Here is a 23,458-nt window from a genome sequence, read left to right as displayed (position 1 = left end):
CAACTGAAAATGTTGGTGACAACCTATTTTCTCTACTAACAAGAGTATATATAGGTCCTATGTAATTTGGCTTAACTCACCACACCTTAATGAGTCTAACCCATTTCTTGTCCAACCCTAAAATGTTACTACTCACTTAACGATAAAATGTAACACTAACGGTCACCTACCAGTAAATAAAATAAATTACTATAACTCCCTAGCACTTAGTAAATAACAACTTTCACTAAGCACTAAAAATAATCCTCAACCAAATTACAAAATTAACCCTACTCTCAAAATGACCAAAATGCCCCTAAGTCCAAATTGACTAAAATACCTTTTTAACACCGAATTCTACAATTCCCAACCAAAAATACACACAAAGGCAAATAATCACATGAAAGCACATATAACACACATAAATAAATAATAAAATAAATCTAGCGAAAATCGAGCTGTTACAGTTGGCACTTCCGCTAACGCAGTTGACTTGTAAAGGTAAAACCTTTGTGTGGGATGTTCACTGTGAGAATAGTTTTAACGAATTGAAGAAGCGTCTGACGACGGCTCCAATTTTGATTTTGCCGAAGTCTGATGAACCTTTTGTTGTATATTGTGATGCGTCCAAGTTAGGCCTAGGTGGTGTGCTTATGCAAGATGTTAAAGTGGTTGCTTACGCATCAAGACAGTTGAGAATTCATGAACGAAATTATCCTACTCATGATCTGGAATTAGCCGCAGTTGTATTTGTGCTTAAGATTTGGAGACATTACTTGTATGGTTCGAGATTTGAAGTGTTCAGTGATCACAAGAGCTTAAGGTATTTGTTTGATCAGAAGGAATTGAATATGAGACAGCGAAGGTGGCTTGAGTTGTTGAAAGATTATGACTTTAGTTTGAATTATCATCCGGGTAAAGCTAATGTTGTTGCAGACGTATTAAGTAGGAAGACTTTACATATGTCTGCCATGATGGCTAAAGAGTTTGAGTTGCTAGAACATTTTAGAGATTTGAGCTTAGTCTGTGAGTTGTCACCTCAGAGAGTAAAACTGGGAATGCTGAAGATCGATAGTGATTTCATGAAAAGTATTAAAAAGGCGCAGAAAGTGGATGTTAAATTTGTGGACTTGTTGGTTGCTAGTAATCCGACTGAAGATGGTGACTTTAAGGTCGATGACCAGGGTGTGTTGAGATTTCGAGGTAGAATTTGCATTCCTGACAATGACGAGATGAAGAAGATGATTCTTGAAGAGAGTTATAGGAGTAGCTTGAGTATTCATCCGGGAGCTACGAAGATGTATCATGACTTGAAGAAGTTGTTTTGGTGGTCTGGACTGAAACGTGATGTGGCACAGTTTGTGTATTCGTGTTTGAATTGTCAGAAGTCGAAGGTGGAACATCAGAAACCTGCTGGGTTGATGACACCTTTAGATGTGCCAGAGTGGAAATGGGATAGTATATCCATGGATTTTGTGACGAGTTTGCCGAATACTCCTAAAGGGAATGACGTTATTTGGGTGATTGTTGATAGATTGACGAAGTCGGCTCGTTTTATTCCGATTAATATCAGTTTTACTGTAGCTCAGTTGGCAGAGATTTATATTCGGGATATAGTGAAGCTGCATGGTGTTCCGTCGAGCATTGTGTCAGATAGAGATCCAAGGTTTACTTCTAGATTTTAGAAGAGTTTGCAAGAGGCTTTATGTTCTAAGTTGAGATTGAGTTCGGCGTATCATCCGCAAACAGATGGTCAGTCGGAAAGAACGATTCAGTCGTTGGAGGACTTATTGAGAGTTTGTGTACTTGAGCAAGGTGGAACTTGGGATAGTCACCTACCGTTGATAGGGTTCACGTACAATAACAGTTACCATTCTAGTATTGGAATGGCACCATTCGAGGCCTTGTATAACCGGAGGTGTAGGAATCCGTTGTGTTGGTTTGAGTCAGGAGAGAATCTGGTTTTGGGACCAGAAATTGTTCAACAGACTACCGAGAAGGTAAAGATGATTCGAGAAAAGATGAAAGCGTCGCAGAGTCGACAAAAAATTTATCATGACAAGCGTAGGAAAGACCTAGAGTTCAAGAAGGAGATCATGTTTTCCTAAGGGTTACTCCCATGACCGGTGTTGGTCGTGCATTGAAGTCAAAGAAGTTGACTCCGAAGTTTATTGGTCCGTATCAGATAATCAGAAAGAATTGGAACGGTGGCTTACCGAGTGGGTTTACCACCGCATCTTTAGAATTTGCACGATGTGTTTCATGTATCGCAACTTCGGAAATATGTTCTGGACCCGTCTCATGTGATCCAAAGGGATGATGTGCAAGTTAGAGATAACCTTAAAGTTGAGACCTTACCAGTGAGGATCGAAGGTCGGGAAGTGAAGAAGTTGAGAGGCAAAGAAATACCTCTTGTGAAAGTCGTTTGGGACGGAGCGACTGGTGAAAGTTTGACGTGGGAATTGGAAAGTAAGATGCTGGAGTCTTATCCAGAGTTGTTTGCTTGAGGTAAATTTTCAAGGACGAAAATTCTATAAGTTGGGGAGAGTTGTAATGCCCGTTTCGATTATTTAATTATTTTAATGAGTTTTAGCATATATTTATACGATTTATGTGATTTATGAGACTTATGCGATTTATAGGTGATTTTATGTGATTTGTAAGATTTATGTGAGTTATATGATTTTTAGAGATGTTATGAGATGTTGTGACTTATTTTATTATTTAATAAAATAAGATTCGAAAATAAAATAATTATAGAGAAGTGGGGCTGTATTATAAATTTAGAGAGTTTAGTGGTTTAAGAGGAAATAGAAAAGAATAGAAGAGATATAAATAAGAGAAGTTAGGTAGAAAGACATAGAACGTACGTTTTTGGTGAAAAAGGGAGAAAAGTCAAGAGAAGAGGAGAGAACACTGGAGGCTGCCGATTTCATCTGTTATAAGGTAAGGGTGAGACTAGCTTTCAGTAATATTAATCGTGTGATTCTGAAATTATAATTAACATATGGTAGGATTAGATTGTGAGAATTGATAATTAGGGTTTAATGAGAGAATTGATGATTAGATGATGAAAACTGGTTGAATTGATGTAGAAGTTGTATACAGACCTTAGAATATCCATAGGGTGATTATTAGAAGCTGTTTTGAGGTTAGAACCATGAGATTAGGTGAAAATTTGAGAAAATCAGAATTCTGCCCGAACCTGACTGTCATCGCTCGCCACTGCGAGCTAACCTAGTGAGCTCGCCTCGCGAGTATATCAGCTTGCCACTGCGAGCAAGCCTGATGAGCTTGCCTCACGAGCAGATTAGCTCGCCACTGCGAGCATGTGAGTTTTAGAGTTCCAGAGAGGGGGGTTTCGCTCGCCCTCGCGAGCAATGGTGCTCGCCTTGCGAGCAAGGCTGTTAGTTGCCTAAAATTATTTCCTTGCGATCCTTTTCGAACGTGTAGTTAAGAGATGGCCTTGGGGTGTTAGATCCTTTACGAATATTATGCTGTCTAGAGAGCTTACCTTAAGATAAATAAGGTTGATAATTAATGAGATATTGTTATATAAGTTTTATGTGAATTTTGTGCGATGTTTAAGATGTTGTTAATATTCCTTTGATGATGTTATGTTATGATGTTGCTTCTGTACTGCCATGTTGCTGTTATTACTGAAATAAGCTGCATGAGTCGATCTAAGATGTTGTCCAAAATGTTGATCATTAATGTCATGAGGTTGTATATGTTGGTCCAAGTTGTATGATGTCGTCCAAACTATTGGAGTCACCTAAGATGTTTAAGATGTTTAAGATGATTAAGATGTTCAAGATGTAAGATGTTGAGTCCATTTGCATACTCATTCAAGTTGAGGGCTTGATGCCCTGGAGCTTTTGCTCAATCATGTTGGGGGCTTGATGCCCTGGAGCCTTTTTACGCTCAATTATGTTGAGGGATTGATGCCCTGGATTGGTACCACATGCATTTGAATATTCAAGATGATTTAAGATGATAAGAGTTGCATAGTCGAGTCAAAGTCGTCAAGTCGATTAAGTTAATTAAGAAGTTGATTATGATGTTTAAGATGATGAAAGATTACGATGTTGATGTTGATGAATGATTATGATGTTTAAGACGATGAATGATTATGAAGTTGTTTATGATGAATGATTATGAAGTTGTTTATGATGATTGATTATGAAGTGGTTTATGATGATGTTTAAGTTGATGATATAATGCTACATTATTATTATTATGATAAGTTGATGATATAATGCTACATGATTATTATTATGATAAGTTGATGATATGATGCTACATGTTTATGATTTACGATATGATGCTATATGATTTACGATATGATGCTATATGATTTGATGATGATATGATGCTATATGGTTTATGATATGATATGATATGATATGTTGATAATGTTTAAGTTGTTAAATGTAAATGATGAATTATATGTTTAATATTATTGTTTGTGAAATCTCACCCCTTCTGCTTGAAAATGTTGCTCTTCGTATGAGTAACTTGCAGGTAACCAAGATTAGTTGCGATTGTGAGTGGACTCCTCACACGTGTGTCTTAGGTGCTCTGATACGTAACAGGATGAGGATTTGACTTACTTTCTATTCCTTACGTATTGCTTATGAATTTTTATGAATAATTGATGGATAAAGACTTATGAGATTTTTATGATGAGGCCTGCGTGCCAAAGACTTTTCATGTTGTTGAACTAATTCCGCTGCGAGGTTTAAAATAATTATGTTGTTGGATTTTTGAAGGATTAATATTTATTATTCAATTTATGATTTTTAAGAAAAGAATGTGACATTCCATTTAAGTTGTTAAACTCTGATTTTATTTAAGAAAATTTATGTTGGGAAAACGGGGTGTTACAATTGGTATCAAAGCAGGTCGGTCCGTCCGGCCAAGTAGGTGAGTTGCGTTGTGTCGTTTTACAGTTTTGTATTGTACTTACGTTGTACTTATTGTTGTTTGTTATCTAGAGAACCAATACCTGGTATGAACTGGTTGGAGTACAACCATGTTCATATTAATTGTTTTAGTAAGTCGGTGTACTTCTCTTCTGCTGAAGAGGAAAGTGGAGCGGAGTTTATGTCTACTAAGCAGCTGAAGCAGTTAGCACGTGATGGAATTCTGATGTTTTCGTTGAGACTTTATGCATTTTGATATCATTTATATTCCTTTCTAGTATACATCCTCCGGTCACTATTATAAGCAAAAATTTATATTTTGCATTTATTCAATTAATGATGTATATAGTCTTCATTATAGACCACATACGTCATTTAATGAATGAATCTAAAAATCAAAATTTTGCTTATATTAGTGACCGGAGGGTGTATAGTTTCTGTAATTTAAAGTCATTTAAAGCATCTTGATGCATAATTTATGTATTTTAGTGTCATTTATGCTTATTCTCGTTACATATATATGTTTTTTAATGTCAATTAAAACAGGTTATTATAAAGTATTTGCGTTTTAATGTCATTTATGCGCATTTTCCTTGAAGAAATCACGCATTTTAATGTCATTAATGCTCCTTTTTATTGTGTTTTCTCAACATAAATGCAGCAATCACTTAATACACTCCACTCTTCTAGATTGTTTCGGAAGGAATTTGTTCACCTTATATATTAATCATCTATGATCACTTGAACATTGTGGATAACCCTCTCGAACAAAAATTTATTGTTGAACACCATTTTTATTTACCAATATCATGGCCAACATTTATACTCATCTCTCATCCATGTCCGGTTGGGAAAAAAGATTCGAAGATGAATGTTCGTGTGGCTCATATTTGGTCCATACCAGATAAGAAACATGTTTTTGGTTGATGAAAAGGTGAGTTGTTTATATTCTCACTTATATCTGTCGTTTAACATCTTATATATATATATATATATATATATATATATATATATATATATATATATATATATATATATATATATATATAGGGTTTTGTTACAAGCCACCCTTTGGTGGTGTCTTTTAACAAGTCACACTTAAGGTGTAATTTTCACTTTTTAGTTATAACTTTGCTAAAAAACACCTTCATAAAAGGTGTCTTTTATCATTACCCATATATATATATATATATATATATATATATATATATATATATATATATATATATATATATATATATATATATATATATGAGAAGAGATCCATTGACTCCAAGAGTAACTCAAAAGAGTTACTCCACATCTTGACCATTAATTCTCATAATAATTAATGACTGTGATTAATTAGAAATAATTCCACGGTAAGATGTTTTTGCTCCTCTCTAGACAATATGTGAGATTGCACGGTGATGTGAAAATCTGGGTAACAGCCTTGGATCTCAGTTACACCTATGAGCCTATGTATGCCTTCAGCATCAAAGATTATGATAATTCGGCACACGTATTTTAAAAAGAAGAAAAAAAATCTCCATAACATCAAAGAATTAGGGTAATTACACCTATGAACCAATGGTAATTGTTTCAAAAATAATTTGTCTTGCATTTTAAAATTTTCCAATCTCAATCGTTTGACAAAAAAAAGATCTCCATTCGTCTTGCTTAAACCACAAATTTTCTTAATTAATATCTTCTAGCCAGATGCCTCCTAGTTAGATGGGTTTAAGGAGATGGAGTATGAAAGCCTTATCATATGTATTATTAGCATTTAATCACAACCTTTAATTGTTATAAAAATTAATGGTCATGATTTGGAGTAACTCTTTTGAGTTACTCTTGGAGTCAATGGATCCCTTATATATATATATATATATATATGGGGTTTGCTAGAACACACCCACTAGTTTTTATGTGGGAGTGTTTTAGCAAGTAAATAACTAAAAAGTGGTTAATTACACCCTAAGGTGTAGCTTTGCTAAAACACTCCCACAAAATCTTTGGTGCCAAAAATCAGAAAAATGGTTGTGACTTATATATTGAAAAAAGTTATGGTTGTTTACAATGAAGGGACGTTCAGGCTCAGACTGCACGAGTATAACTTAAAATCCAGGATGAGATAAGATAAGTGGTTGGCAAACCTATAAAACTGTAACAAACTAACAAACGCTGCCTAAAATGGTCATTAGTGATAAATGGGTCACAATGCATCCAACGACCTCCAACCCAATTAGGGTTGCTATTGGGTGGTGCTTCCATGAGGACATCAATCGGGTCTACATAGAGATATTTTGTAGTTTATCAAAACTATTGTTACATATACTATGAAGGTGAGTAAGACACAAGAAGGAGTGTTGAATTGTGTTTTCTTTTTCAAACTTTTTCTAAATGTTTTACTGATCAGAGTTTGAAAAATGTTCTGAGTCTGATGCAGAATTGAATGCAGTGGTTAAGATTAACAACAGAGGGGGGGGGGGGGGGGGGGGGGGGGGGGGGATTTTCACTCCAAGGGATTTTCACTATAATCACTAAAGATTATAGTGGCCAGTTGATCTTAATTCTGTTTTACAACACCCACATCACTCGCAGGTCCTCTTCATCGATCCTCCCATAGTTATTTCACTTCGTAGTGATTATTTTCACCACCAACTAGTGAAGCATCATTTCAGTACACTTCAATTGCATAGCACTGAAGGATGAATACTTAATGTAATCCAGACAAGTTTTTGAAATACTTTTCACAAAATCATCTTATCATATCCAGCCAATGTCTTAGAGGCATTCAAATCAGCCCCCATCACAGTCCAACACAGTCAATTCTTTCCAAAGAGCCGGGGTAAGTCACACTACAACATTCTTAAAGGGACAAATCAAGGACATTCCATCATCTTCTCTTTGAGCATTACAATAAAAGGCTTTGATCTGCTGCTCATCGTAAGTGTTCTTAAAGCTAACAAATCTTCCTAATTTAACTCATTAAACCCAAACCCCATTTGAGCAACATCATGCATATCACAACAGAATTGATTCCCAACATACTTAGTATTGAATATTTGCATATACCTGTCAAAGAGGAAGTGAGACAGTTTGGTTTTGAATGGATAGCCATAATGCAAAGATCAATCTCATTTCTGACTTATTTGATATGATTCATCATTTTAATGAATGGATTCACAGAATCGATTTAGTCTTTGTATTGACTCATTTGAATCGATTCAACACATGGGAAATTTTCAAAAACAAAAATGTTTTTGCTTTAGTATCAAACGTGTATGCACTAATTTATTTGACACATGCGGTGCATTATTTGGATTAAGATAATACATATGTGATGGTGTACATTAAGAGAATTGATAAATGCAAGATTTTATGGATAACTCCAAACACGATACAAGTAAACAATCACAATCGATTACAAGTAAGCATGCAAAATATGACACAATGTAAAAAAGATAGCATACAAGAAGGATACATAAAACCACACAAGAAACAAGAACTCATGCACAAAATCTCAATTTTAACATGAGATATAAAAACAAACAAATTAAATTGGGTAAGAGAGGCATTTTCCATGAAATGTCAAAACACATTTGACACAAATTAGAATATGTTTACCTATAACCATGAACTTACTCCCTTGTTCAAGTGCTTCCATGAATGATGATCAAGGAGTGGCCTCTCGTGACAATCCAGAAGCGATAACGCCAATGGTGGGGTTAATTATTTGACATCTTCTTATACGCCTTCTAACACACTTTTCCTCTTGATGTCCTTACAAAGCAAGGAGCTTATTGTGGAGTGTCATCCTTAACTTGACTCATGATTAACGTACATATAGCACAATGAAAACAAACAAACCTTTCCCAACTTGTGGGAGTAAGTGAAAAAGAAAGGATCTCCAAATTGAAAAGTCGATTTGAGGCGTGTGCTCCCTTCTTTCAAGATAGGAAAGTAGTGGGGTACACCTCCAATTAAGTGCCTTGAACCGATTCATATTTCATTAACAAACAAGAAGGGAGCCCGATGACACAATTGATATGATTTACAACACACATGAATCAAATGCCTTAAAAACTGGTTTTAACAAAACTTGACTCACAAGACACACCTTAAACACGATTTTAACATAAGACACAACGTGGAAAACTAAGATCATGGATTGGCTTGGTAAAGAAATTTACCTAGCATAAAAGACAATTAGTTTATATTTTTATACTAATCTTTATTACTTATTATAGAAAAAGATATAACATAATTAAAGGTATGTAGGTAAAGAAATAAGTAATACGTTGGAAATTTAAAGGAATCTTATAAAAATGGACAAAGAAAAATTCTAATGTTCTATATTTATGAACTAATGTAGTGTTATAGTATCACAAACAACTCATTTTATTGAGTCAAATTATTATACAATCCAGCAATTTAACACACTGGGCATCAAAATTAATTACATAATAAATCAACAATTACATTTTTTTTAATTATAATATGAACACTCTACAAGAGTTAATCACATTTATTGTAAACATAAGTTAATCTAAGCCACAGCAGGTTCAGTTGAATTTGTTTCAGCTTCTTTAAGCAGCTTCAATATTTCTTCTTTCTTAGCCACCAAAGCCTGCATCTTGGTCTCTAATTTTTCAAGCTTTTGCTTAAGTATTGCTGGATCCTTCTTATCTTCAGGGTTCTTCTTCTTTTTCTCTTTTCCACCTTCTTCATTTTCTTCCTTGTCTTTCTTCTTCTTCTTCTCCTTAGATTTTTCTTCTTTTCCACTTGCATCCTCAGATTTCTCTTTCTTTTCCTTCTTCTCAATTTCATCAGCATGTTTTTCTTTTTCTTCAGTTCCTCCCATACTTGAAATAGATTGTGTTTTTATTTTCTCTGAAAACCAATCAAGTTAAGTTTGTTTAGATGCGGTTGAAAACCTTATGTTTATATTTATTTTGATTTTTCTATTTTTTTTGTGGTGGTCGGGATTTGAACCCCGAACCTTGCATATATAATGCATTGTCCTTACCAGTTGAGCTAAGCTCACGAGGACATTTTAATTTTTCTATTGCAAACACATGCATCATTTTAATCACTCGAAATTATTAACAACTTCACTATAAAATTTCATAGTTTATTTTCCTTATGGCGTGTTTTACCATTTTTGTTTATAAGTTGCTAAAATACCTCCTTCTAAAAAACTAATGTACACGTTAACAAATCTATCTCTCTTTCTTTCAAAAGAAATTAAAAAAATTTCTTTCTTAACATTCATTGGTTCGGTTTGGTTTTCTTCAAAAAACCGAACCATGCCCACCCCCTATATCTCATATAAACGAAGTTGAAAACAAAAAATACAAGTGTATAATTAAAAAAAAATGTTTATGACAATTAAATCAACAAAGCAATTGGGCAGAAGTGGGCAATGAGCTACATCAAATGAAGAATCATTATAGAGAACCTGTATTTCCAGAAGGGTTAACACAAAACAAAAATTGATATACTTTTGTAGAAAAAAAAAATTTAACAATTTTTTTTATATAAAAAAAATATTGTAATGCAGAAGCCTAACTCATAACTCATAAGGTAACTTTATAATAAAAAAAAGTCGTGTAAGAAGAAGAACATGGTGTAGCATTATTACTGAATATCTAATAACTTGATTAAATTCATAAAACAAAAAATGCAGACAATTGGTGAATACAATTGAACTAATCAAACAAATGAAAGAATGTATCACCTAGAGGCTGGTCTCAAAATATTCTCTGTGGCAAAGATTGCAACTTCAAAATTGATTAATCAAATTGCATAGCAGCTTCAATTTGTATGGAATTGGTAGATCCCAAAAACCAAATCTCCTTCACTAATTTTCATGACCAAAACAGTTTAAGCGAGAAACACTATTACCCGTACAAATTAGTTCCATCATTTGAAATTATAGCATTTCAATTAATAGTTACTGGACCCTAATTATTTGCTGTTTTTAACTTTAATAATTGATGGTGATTGGTTTTTAACTGTTTCTATCATATGTGTGGTAATAATTGAGTACATGCAACGGATAGAGTAAAAATCTACGGTATAGGTACAAATATGAACACAAGTAATTACATGCCAAGTCCCTATCCGTTGACAGGGACATGCATTGTTATATGCAGGGGTTGAAATTCGAATCCCGGACACTCCACCTATTCACCTTAAAAAAGGTGAATTTTAGCCACCAAACTATTTGATAAAAAAAGAAGTAATTACATGCTAAATATTATTTTTTTTACTTTAATTATATAGTAAAGCACCAATGAAAGAGAAGAGAGAATTATAGATAACCTGAAAGTGTAACCATTGATGTTATTGAGGTGATATTAGACTTGGGTCACCCCAAAAATCAACCTCAAAACATGGTACAAGTAGTAATTAAAAGCTATACATAATTAAAGGCTATACATGTTTCTATTTTCCTTTGCAAATCTTACAGACCACCATCATGTGAATACTTATGCGCTCCTTCATAATTTCATAATTGTATACCATCACCATCACTCGGTACAAATAGTAATTAAAGGCTATACATAATGGTGAAAACGGAAAAGTTACTTTTCCAATGTGTATATGCATGTTTCTATTTTCATTTGCAAATCTTAACTGATCGCAAATCAACAATCGAGATCGATTACTATATAAAAACACGTGTTTTTCCTTACTACAGGGAATCTTGATCCAGATAGCGAGGCTAAAAACATACCAAAAACAGATGTGAAACCAAGTAACCTAAAACAAAAACAGATAAAATACCAAACAACCTAAAATTTTACATTATTTTATTTGAAAGAGTTTAAACAAATTATACAAAGCAAACTATAAATATAGCATAGCTAACTAGATAAATAGTAAATACACACTGGTTATTATTTACACATAATAATATATATAATATGTATAGACTAACAGTGAAATGTGTAAGAAATTATGACAAAGTATGAAATGGTTGAGCCTCACGTGCAACCTTAATGAATACATCTTCCAATGTGGTATCAGCTAAACCCCATGCAGAAACTGGGAAGTTTCTCTTTGCAGTTTCAACTGCTTGAAATACATTAGATATTTTAACCTCATCTTTTGGTAGCTCAAACTTTTGGGTACCTGAGATATGGTAAATCTTCTTAGCATTTGGGGAGAGTTGTTGCACCAATTTCTCGACATTCGTTTCATGATCAGTAGATGTTGCCATTGAGAATACATAAGTTCCTCCATATCTTCCTTTCAGCTATGATCATACAACAAACACAAATGTCACTTGGCAGTAAATGAACTAAAATGAAAAGAATTAATGAAAGTAGAAAACTAAGAGGCCTATAGGAAGACTAAGGACATGCTTTGACTGAGTTATTTACTAACAAATGCACTTGTGAGACTGTTTGGGAGAGCTTATGAAAACAGCTTATGATATGTCCATAAGTTGTTTTCAACTTATTTTCATAAGATCTCTAGGATAACTTAGGAAAACAACTTATAGCTGATATGAAAGCAGTTTGACTTTATTTTATATTTTGTTATAGCAACAGCTTATACACAAGCTCTTATATGGTAAGCGCTTATAATATAAACACCTAATTCAACTGTGTATCGAAACAGGTCTAAGTACAGCGCTTATAATATAAACACCTAATTCAACTGTGTATCGAAACAGGTCTAAGTACTAGCACTTATTTATATTGATAAAATACTACTAATCCTAACCGAATAGAAAAATAATCATGATAATATAGCGAAGTAATGTGAAAACTACTCGATTTGGTTTACACCAAATCGATGTATATTCAATCTATGTAGTGTATACTAGAGGTTTTCCGACACAACGGAGCTATTCTCATTCACGGCCAAGGAAGTTATCCAACGAGGTTACAAAGTAGACTCAATAGGAGAGTCGGTGGAAAAGTGGTGAAAAATGTGTCTTGTCTTCGTTGTGGCACGAAGCCACCTTTATATAGAGGAGCCTAGCTGTAACTGACTTCGTACAAACCGGCAGGGAAGGCGGGAGTTAGAGATCATATCAACGGTCCTAATTGATAGAGCCGCACTCTTGTGCGCAGTAAAGAGCACAGGAAATCTTCTGTCTTTCCTCATGTGGCGAGGATTGCGGGTTATTGGACTGCCATTATTAGGCCGGCGACGTGGGCTGAGGCTTAATCCAAAACACTACTTTTCACAGAAATTTGAATAAAATAAACTAATCTTATCGTATAACTCAAGATTTGCTCACATAATATCAAGATATTAGGAGATATTTCATATATTCCAGCAAGGTGTATAATCTATGGGATTACAGGGCGCTCAGTAACTGACAGACAATCCAAACCCCTATAGAATCCGTCTTTAACAAGAATTTAATCAAAACATATAATTTTATAATGTAATTTATACCTCTTTTGGATTTCCTATACACTGAAAGCTACCGTCTACAAATATTCCTAATCGATCACATAGGACTTCTGCCTCTTCCATGGAATGTGCTGAAAAGTGTATGCAAACAAGATTTAACAATCTATATGAATAGAGAATATACTGATACTGTTATGAAACCAAATAACAAACTAAGCAGATATATCTAAGGCTTACAGAACATTTTAGTACCTCAAAATATACTCATTTCAAAGACAATGATTTTTGTCACCAATGTTGTGTTTTCACTATAACACATCATCACTTTATTTTGTTTATTGATGATATGACAAGAATGACATGGGTGTATATTTATCAAACAAATCTACAACTTTGGTGGAATTTCATGAATAATGCAACTGAGGTGTCTACAGTGAAAGAATAGAATGATGCAAAGAAGATAGTTGACAAGCAGATATATAACAAAATAAATAAAGAGGCGGGATCAAATTACTCTTGAATATACTTTTTATCATTTGGTGCATTTCAATATTTATAGTCAGTGTAACTTGATCCCTTCTCATAAATTAATGCACAACTTGGTAATGTTTCAAAAACCAAGGGAGAAAAAAATTACTAGTGAGAATGATCGCACGGTCCTGTTTTGCACGATTAACAACATTCCATAAGTTCTTTCTTGATGCAGGGTCTAATCCAGTACTTGGTTCATCCATATAAACAACCTTAACAAAATTACCAATAACAAAATTAGAAAAATAGCACAGATATCCGAACGCTTTCATAGAACAGATTGAATTGATAAGAAAACATACCCTAGGATCTCCAATCAATGAAATTGCAACACTAAGCCTCCTCTTCATTCCTCCACTATATTTTCCAGCTTTTTTATCAGCAACCCCTCCGTGAAAAAGGTTTACACTTTTCAAAGATTCTTCCACCGCCTGCAGCATTATATTCGGAGTTAAATTTTCTTAAGCCGAGTCTTATCTACTAAACAAATGCTATAGGAACAGGTTCAATTTATGTCTGCACTGCAATCTTGTAATCTATAGACCCATGCCCCCTTAACAGAAAAATACGCCACAAACTATTCGGTAAGGAGGGGGCATAAACTAGTCTAAAGACATGGACACGGTTCAAATATTACACAAGAATTGTAAATTTCAAAACATTCATAAAATAATAATTGTCGAAGTTTCATCTTTTCAATGCTTTTTCAGAGTTAAGACTTCATAACCAAATAGATAAAAGACAAGTTCCTATCTATTTTTCTAGTTATCGGCATCGCCACTAAAGATTTTTCAAAATTTAACTTACTTGTGTTAAGGCGGAACCTTTAAGATTTTTAAGTCTGCCATAAAAGAGTAGGTGCTCTCTTCCTGTCAAGATTTCCCACAGCAAGCTAAAATACCAAAAGGAAAAAATTATATACGATTTCTCAACTGCTATAAATTTAAAATTAGAAAAACATATAAACTAGACGAAATTCCAGCTTACTCGTGCTGGGGGCATACGCCCATGCTAGTATATATTCCATTCATATCACTTCTTATGTCAAGACCTTGAACAAATGCTGTACCTGAGGTTGGCTTTGTAAGACCTATCATCTGTATGCATTACCAGACGCTATGATTAATGAATTAAGGAGAAAATAAGTCAAAGAAAACACAAGCGTTGATAGATTACATCTCCATCGATTAAGAGTAAATCATCAATTCAGTCCTTATAATTATAGGGCTCTATCAGTTTTATCCTTGAAATTACCGAAAATTCTAAACTGATGAATGGATTTAAAATTGGTGAAGCATATTAATGCTTCTACAACAATTTTAAGGATTAAATTTGCCAGTCCAACATGACATATATCGAACATTATTAACTTAAGGGACAACTTCAGAGACCAAATTTACCACGTCCTACAATTTCATAGACTAAATTGGTGATTTACTTAACGATTAACAAATTGACGAGTTTCACTGATATACTCTTTGCCAGGTTAAAAACATTATTTCCTCTTATATGAGCGCAGAAAAATGAATGGAATCCTCGAATTATAATTTTGTTAGAGGTAAGTAACAGTGACGGAAAAAAGGGCAATGAATGTTTGAAAAAGGAAATTATGTTGCTGATGTAAATAAACTTTAACCAACCATGTTGATAAAAGAAGTCTTCCCAGCACCATTGGGACCAAGCATTCCGAAGCATTCCCCTTCAGGCAAAGCAAGGGACAACTCTCTCACCGCAAATTTCTCTGGGTTACCATCCCTCCCCGGATAAACTTTGCTCAGTTTGTCACAAATGATTGCATGATTCATAGTAGGTTCAAGTAGCAGCTGCTCCACCTTCTCCGTCTAAAGTGTAAATGTAGACAAAATAACACATCAATGATACAGTTTTTCTATTCCATTTGGATTTGCGTTTCTATCGGCAAGTGTGTTTTGAGAATCCCAAATGAGTGAACTATACCGATGATAGAGATCAGGTTTCTTGATTTCTTAAACCAGTAGAAACACAAACTACAAATACAATGCAAGCAAAACTGACCTCTTGGTGAATATCTGCTTTCTCGGTCGTAACAAAAACTTTAGATCCTTGCCTTTGGAGACTAGGCTTCCGAAAAGATGAACCAAGTTTTTTCTGAAATCCTTTCAAGAACAAAAGAGGACTTTTCCAACTTCCTGTTGATAAAACTTGATCGATGTAATAAGCGAAGAACAATACTAATAGCCACTCCACGAACATGATAATCAAGACCTCTTTCATGCCATTTGTGCTATCATTGAGATCTCCCCACCGCATACCATGAGTCCCCATAGTATCTCCGGTAAAAGACGATTGTGAAAATTCATATAACCCACGATATAAGGCAAACCCGGGATATAACTCCATAACAATGATCCACCCTTCTGAAGAAATTGAACAACCAATCAAAAAACCAAAAGAAAGGTTAGCCAACATGTTAACACATGACGCAAATAGACGTCTCACATGAAACGCAAGTAGATAAAAATTTCTCGACACAATGATTGTATTAGGATGTTAGATAAAAATTGCTCGACACAATGACCGTATTAGCATGTTATGATATGTGGTAGGCGCAAATTCAAAACTAGTTCCTTTAAAACCTTTGACCAGGTAGCACATCATTTCTCAATTATTTGACTTACTTGGAAACGATGTATCTTGAATAAAAAATTGGAAAAGAAAACCAGCTAATAGACCGGTTCCAAAAACACCTATATATGCAATCACTGCCATTACAAAAATAGAAGAAAAAGTCAGTGATCAGATTTGATAACAAAAACAAAAAATTATAGCATAGCTTATCTATCATCAAACCTGTAGCGGTCTTAACATTTGAAAACAGCGAGGCCAACAAAAATGCCAGCGAAATTTGCAAGTTTATATAGATGAAATAAAACACGAGTTGGATGCTGTAGTCATTCATTGTGAAAAATTTTAATCCTGAAAAAAAAACAGCAGCATTGAGGGGAAACAGAAAATACCAAAAAGAAACAGAAAGCAAGAGAACAGTTTACTGGTTGCATCCATACCTATGACCGAGCCAAATATCACAAAACACAGCATGTAGATAACTGATATGGCAAGAAAATAACTGTAAGAGATAATCCAATATGGCCCATCACCGAGACCGTGCATTTTCATCATGATTCTTAAATTTTGTTGCTTCTCATAAACTAATGATGTGAGGACAACCTACATCAACATATAAGCATGATCAGAACAATATACTAGAAAAGTCCCGTAACAAGATTTACATGGTTACACCACATAAAAAGATATTACGTGAAGAATTGAGAGGAGTGCGAGCAACGCTCGCTCTGACACTCTCTTTCCAACACTCCCCGCTTTACTCGCATATCTATACACTTACAGGAAAAAGTTGCAGGATGACCCATGTAAAGAAGAGACCGCCTAAAAGAGAAGCCACGTCAAACTTTAATGGGGTCTCAGGTTTTGGCATTTCCTTCACAAACTCGAACAACATTTTGGTACCAGAGCCCAACAGAAACTGAAGGTAGGAATTTGATACCTGCAAGCATATAGATACTAGATGTCAGCTCTTATCATAATCGAAACTGGAACCTCGGCTCCAGTGCTGCATCATAAATAACCTATCAGGTGCACAAAATCTTAAACCCAAATATTATTAAAACAAATTTGGGAAAATACACATTTAAATGGAAATCACAATTAAGAATTAATTTAGTAACAAAAAGTAAGTTTACATACAATTAGGTTTTAAAGTATAAAATACAGCAAGTGATAATCTCTCTCTCTCTCCCTCTCTCTCCCTCCCTCCCTAACATATTTAATAGAACAACAGAATAATAATGAAGAGAAAGCACAATTCAAAACCAAAGTTTGAGTGTATACCAAATTTACAGAACGAGGAATCCGCGCCAATGCAATTCTATCAAAGCCGGTGTCATTTTTATAGGTTGAATTGTACCATATACTGACATTAAATATATTCTCATTTGAATCTAGAAAATCATAACCTGTCAAAACAATATGGAAATAAGTTTTTCCTTCGACGTATTACGTAAAATATAATGATAATGATATAATGATATATCTAGTATCTACCTGCAGTTATCTCATTGATCTGTCTCTCTGTGTTACCTTTTCTATAACCTTTATATAGAGCATCGTTTACCTCAGAAGAACTATTACGCCATAACCGTAAAGCCTGAGCACATCTTAACTCTAGCCAGTGAAAAACAATAAACTAAAATTAGTACAAACTTTTAGCATAACCTACCTAGAAAGAAACACGACAATATGTAAAAAATTATCAGCTGTACAACAAACATATTCAAAATACTTTGTAGCTTGTACGAGCAATTATTGTCCTGAACGGTATTATTCTTGTCATTGTTTCTGATGCAACACAAGTTAAAATTATGACCTTTTGACACTAAGATTAGAATCGACGTCAAAAATGACAACATTGTCCATGAGTAAATCCTTGCACATATTAGTTATTTTCCTGTTATCGTATATCTTACAAGAAAAATATGAATAAAAGCAAGTCTCATTCATACCTTGCTGCACGCTAGCGGTCGATATCTGAACAGGAACAGACAATGTAGAGTTCTTTCCGCACTGACTTTGTAGATAGTAAATGGGAAGCTCTGAAAAGAAAGCAGGCTCCAGAAAATTGGTGTACTCTGTCTCTGATGACGATCCCTATTACATTATGATGGTTGCCCCATCATCCGTGTTCACAAAGAAAGAATACAATAAGAGAAGACATATGCACAAAACCATATTGTTACACACAAGAAGAAATTAAATTAGGGAACAAAAAAATTTTGTGACATAACGATGAAAAAGATAAATTAGTGTAATTTGCTCAAAATTAAATAACTATTGACTCACCAAGACATTTGTCGCGAAACTATCCATAACATTTGAATTATCTATATCAATGGTACTTGGGATCATATTCCTTGACAAGACTGTAAAGAGAAAAACAGGATTAAAAAGACATGAAACATCTAAATAAGTAATTTAAAACATGCCATCAGTTATACAGAAAATCATGATAGTAAAGTAAAATAAAGACGAAAAGATGCAATTGAATTGAATAAACACTCAATTTAATCCTTCAAATATCATTCTATCTCTCACTCATTAGTCTCTAAAGTAGTAAAAGTCCACATTTTATTAAACCTGCGTCTTAAGAACATGACTATCAGGATGCAGTTTCATATATTTCAGGAACATATACTTTTATGTGACAAAGGAAAAGAATAAATGTATTTGATTTTGTTATATAGTATGTACCTTCTCCGAAAGACTGATTAGTACCGGTGAAGAGCATAGTGAGGGGACATGAGCCATTGGTTCTGCATAAGGGGTTTGGAAAATCAGAAAACGGAAGAAAATCCGTTCTAACAGCGCGGTATCGTGGATCAGGTGTTTGCAGTAAAGGAGGCCATTCCGTAGGGTTAGTAATAGGACAAGCGCCAACTTGGTCAAAATCCGAATATTGAACCCCACATTCATTCTCCACGCATCCACACTTATATTTGGCCTTATCAAATTGATTATTGAGAATAGTTTGAATTAGAACCAGCAATATACACAGCACGAATGGGAACAAGATCAGCCTTATGTTTGTCTTCACATTTCGCTTCTGAAAAATTAATGTCATTTGTGTTAAGAAACATCAAGTAGCACATTGATACTATGCAGCACACTTCATATTATGGTTACATTCATTTATTTTATTTTCTCAAATTATTGCCGATGTTCACGTGTCAATGGTAATATCATGTTCCGTGTCTGTGTTAGTGCTTCATATCGTTCAATTCAAGACTCCTAACATATTCTTTCATACTGATTACTAGACACATCTTCAATTCAAGATTCCTAACATATTCTTTCATACTGATTACTAGACACATCTAAAACTTGACTCTTATCCGATGTGTGACTCTTTAACACACACCCTCACGTCTAGGACTGGACATCTGGAGCATGGACACAAATGGTGGATGGCCCGATAACGAAAACCTGATAGCAGGTGGCCCAACGGATCACGGAGGAGGCTCTGATACTACTGATTACTAAACACATCTAAAAATTGGTGGATGGCCCGATAACGAAAACCTGATAGCAGGTGGCCCAACGGATCATGGAGGAGGCTCTGATACTACTGATTACTAGACACATCTAAAACTTGACTCTTATCCGATGTGTGACTCTTTAACACACACCCTCACGTCTAGGACTGGACATCTGGAGCATGGACACGACACAAATGGTGGATGGCCCGATAACAAAAACCTGATAGCAGGTGGCTCAACGGATCATGGAGGAGGCTCTGATACCATCTTAGATCTTAGAAATGGTGGTTGGGCCTAACACAACCCCACAAAACCGGCTTGTGAGGTGCGGATTGCTCCCACTTATAAACACATTGTCAGGCCATCTCCTATCCGATGTGGGACTCTTTAACATCTATAATCCAATAGCATGTGAGTGAGCCAATAAATTTTAGATATGTAAATGTAAACTTTGGATTCAACCTACCTCATCTTTACAAATATCACATATAAGGTAAAAGATATCTATCACTTATGAAAATACAGTAACAAACTTCACACATTTAAGTACCAAAATCATTGTTTACTCAAATATTTTTGCGTAAACAACCATTTTGATCATTGAACGCAGGGGCGAAGGCCTTCATGGCCATGGGGTAGCAATGGCTACCCCAAAAGAAGAAGAAAACTTAAATAATTGGTATAACTTTATATGCAGCTACCCTATTAATATATTATTTGGCTACTCCAAACAATTTTATTGTTTTAAAGGGAGATGTTATTGCACAAATATTGATAATATGTTTAGTTTAGTGTCAATTATGGATAAATTTAAGTTCTCACAACTCTATAAAGCTGAACTTTTATAAATAACTATTGTTTAACTTTTATTATCTTCGTTGTCGTTTCATTAAATGTAAGTATAAATTATTGTAAATTTATTTTACTTTTTTATTAAGTTTAATATATTAATTTTTAAAATATATTTTATTTATTTTTTATATTTGGCCCCCTCGTAGAAATTGTGCGAGCTTCGCCGCTGATTGAACGTGTGAGGCGTTGTGACTATAGTCCCTAAATGTTCTCTTGCGAACTTTCAACACTAGTCGAAACAACTAATAATCTATCTCTGCTTCTATCTCATTTTAGAGTTTACAAGTATGATAACTCAAGTAACACACAGAGAGAGAGAGAGAGTAACCTGGAAGGTTAAGTTCTTCCTAAGAAGCGCGTTTGCTTGAGTCCAGAAGCTGGCAGGATCGTTGGCTCTGTTTGTATTTCTCATGCCTTGTTACTTTCTATGTTTTTCTTTCTTCCAACACACTTCTTCAACTTTTGAAAACTAACTCTCAGATTCATAAACCCGTTTATACTAGTATACGTTTTTATTAGTAAGTTTGACTTCTTTTTGTTTTAACGGGTTATATCTAAGTGCAACTTACAGAAATTAATTGTCAAAGTGCATTGAGCCGCAACAAACAAGATATTGCAAAAAATGCATTTTGTTGACTAACTCAAAAGTTGAAAGAAACCTTACAAGTAGTAACATTATACTTGTTCCTTTTTTAACTTAATTTTAGATAACCCCTTAAAAAAAAAAAAACTTAATTTTAGATAATGATTTCGTCTTTTATTTTTTTCATTCATTTTTGTCTTTTTTTTTTTATTTTCATATGAATTTTTAAGCATTAAATTTAAAATTCATATAGAAACATGAACGAAGGATCACAAATTTAAAGACTATAAAACTCCTATCAAAATAGGTTCATGCTAATTTATGTTTATAAAGACACAACTTAACGAGCTTAAAATAGAATTAAAAAATATAGTAAGTTTTATATTGAAATTTTTAAGACAATAAATACATAATTTCTAAAAAAAATAAATCTACATTTGACTTCTTAGTTCAATGCCCTAAGACACAAGTTATCATTTCCTATCAAAATAAAACCATAAATTTTAATATTGAAAATTCATATGTTAATTGATCGAAACAACGTAAAGTAATTAATTTTACCAATCTTTTGAAAGTTGGTTTGAGTGTTTGACCATATAATAATACCTTAAGTTTCCTTCCTAGTTCCTATTGTATTGTAGGGTCACTTTCATAACATGTGCACACGAACTTGCCTTAACTGCTATAAACACGGCTGAATTTTTAGTCTTCCCATTAAATCCTTCTTTTAATGACCGCAATGCCCTCCTAACCTTTCAACCTCTTCTTTTAATTCACAATCCAACTAAAATTCATTTATGCACCCTCTCATAATGTATGATACATGTGAATTATTTTTTTTATTTGACACACTGTGAATTAATTATTTAAAATATATATTAATTAATTCTTTTCTTTTTCATATTTTTTTTCATTTATGTGTATGCAGTGGCGGAGCCAGGTTTTTTATATAGCCTGGGCGAAAAAAAATTTGCAATATATTTATAGGGGTCTACATAAGAAATTGCAAGCAAATAATAAAAAATTTAAAGAAATTGCCCAATTTATATGGATTTATATAAGAAATTCAAGGGGATTTACACAAGAAATTGCAAAAAATTTGGACCAGAGCCCGGGCGAGTGCCCGGGCTCGCTGGGCCTTAGAACCGCCCCTGTGTGTATGTGCATTTAAATTGATTTTATATTTGTCCACGTGAGCTTTGCTCAGTTGGTAAGGACAATGCATAATATATGCAAGGTCCGGGGTTCAAATCCCGGACACCATAAAAAAAAATTGATTTTATATTTAGACTTCACTTATGAACAAACAAAAAATTGATTTTATATTTAGACTTCACTTATGAACAAACACATTATATTTATCATCGGTGGATATATTAATGTATATTTATCATCGGTGGATATATTAATTTTTTTCTTACAATATTATAATCTTGTTGGAGTTTACAAAAGATCCACTTTTTTCAGTGGACAAAAGATCAAATATATGAGTAAATGATTGTTTGAAATTGTAAACAACCATCATTTTATTCTTACAATATTATAATCTTGTTGGAGTTTACAAAAGATCCACTTTTTTCAGTGGACAAAAGATCAAATATATGAGTAAATGATTGTTTGAAATTGTAAACAGCCATGCTCATAAATTTTTTTCTTAAAATATTTTAATCTTACTTGTTGGAGTTTACAAAAGATCAAAATACATCAACAATATTACATTTAGACTTCACTTGTGAACAAACAAATGTATATTTATCATCGGTGGATCAATGGAGTTTACAAAAGATCCACTTTTTTCAGTGGACAAAAGATCAAATATATGAGTAAATGATTGTTTGAAATTGTAAACAACCATCATTTTATTCTTACAATATTATAATCTTGTTGGAGTTTACAAAAGATCCACTTTTTTCAGTGGACAAAAGATCAAATATATGAGTAAATGATTGTTTGAAATTGTAAACAACCATGTTCATAAATTTTTTTCTTAAAATATTTTAATCTTACTTGTTGGAGTTTACAAAAGATCAAAATACATCAACAATATTACATTTAGACTTCACTTGTGAACAAACAAATGTATATTTATCATCGGTGGATCAATGGAGTTTACAAAAGATCCACTTTTTTCAGTGGAC

The 23,458-nt window shown here is 33.8% G+C and overlaps 2 protein-coding genes across 2 annotated transcripts; both read right to left on the bottom strand.

Moving 5' to 3' along the window:
• Positions 1-9,244: 9,244 nt before the first annotated feature.
• Positions 9,245-10,767, bottom strand: LOC146937352 (uncharacterized). The gene is made up of 2 exons (XM_085751712.1): positions 10,627-10,767; positions 9,245-9,779 (listed from the first exon to the last, which is right to left on the bottom strand). Exon 2 carries the CDS (start codon positions 9,748-9,750, stop codon positions 9,436-9,438), a length of 315 nt encoding a protein of 104 aa, XP_085607838.1. The 5' UTR covers positions 9,751-9,779; positions 10,627-10,767; the 3' UTR covers positions 9,245-9,435.
• A 903-nt stretch (positions 10,768-11,670) lies between these two features.
• On the bottom strand, positions 11,671-21,223 carry LOC146937351 (ABC transporter A family member 7-like). The gene is made up of 18 exons (XM_085751711.1): positions 21,066-21,223; positions 19,101-19,452; positions 18,693-18,772; positions 18,356-18,500; positions 17,898-18,017; positions 17,685-17,809; positions 17,182-17,340; positions 16,841-17,003; positions 16,626-16,751; positions 16,454-16,537; positions 15,831-16,192; positions 15,437-15,637; positions 14,784-14,893; positions 14,604-14,688; positions 14,099-14,227; positions 13,903-14,008; positions 13,308-13,396; positions 11,671-12,150 (listed from the first exon to the last, which is right to left on the bottom strand). The coding sequence occupies exons 1-18, from the start codon at positions 21,147-21,149 to the stop codon at positions 11,851-11,853; spliced, it is 2,820 nt and encodes a 939-aa protein (XP_085607837.1). The 5' UTR covers positions 21,150-21,223; the 3' UTR covers positions 11,671-11,850.
• Between the last annotated feature and the right edge of the window lie 2,235 nt (positions 21,224-23,458).

Source organism: Medicago sativa, chromosome 3 (assembly GCF_051527215.1).
Source record: "Medicago sativa cultivar Bolivia chromosome 3, Bolivia_mono, whole genome shotgun sequence".
NCBI classification, from domain to species: Eukaryota; Viridiplantae; Streptophyta; class Magnoliopsida; order Fabales; family Fabaceae; genus Medicago; species Medicago sativa.
The sequence above is the reverse complement of the archived record's forward strand: the minus strand, read 5'-3'. Positions and strand labels throughout refer to the sequence as shown.

Excerpts from the sequence above, each read along its gene's own strand:
- LOC146937352 (XM_085751712.1), bottom strand. The coding sequence starts at position 9,750 with ATGGGAGGAACTGAAGAAAAAGAAAAACATGCTGATGAAATTGAGAAG.
- LOC146937351 (XM_085751711.1), bottom strand. The coding sequence starts at position 21,149 with ATGAGAAATACAAACAGAGCCAACGATCCTGCCAGCTTCTGGACTCAA. Across the intron at positions 18,501-18,692 it reads GTTTCGCGACAAATGTCTTG|GGATCGTCATCAGAGACAGA; the intron begins GTGAGTCAATAG and ends ATAATGTAATAG. Across the intron at positions 14,689-14,783 it reads GGCGTATGCCCCCAGCACGA|CTTGCTGTGGGAAATCTTGA; the intron begins GTAAGCTGGAAT and ends TTGGTATTTTAG.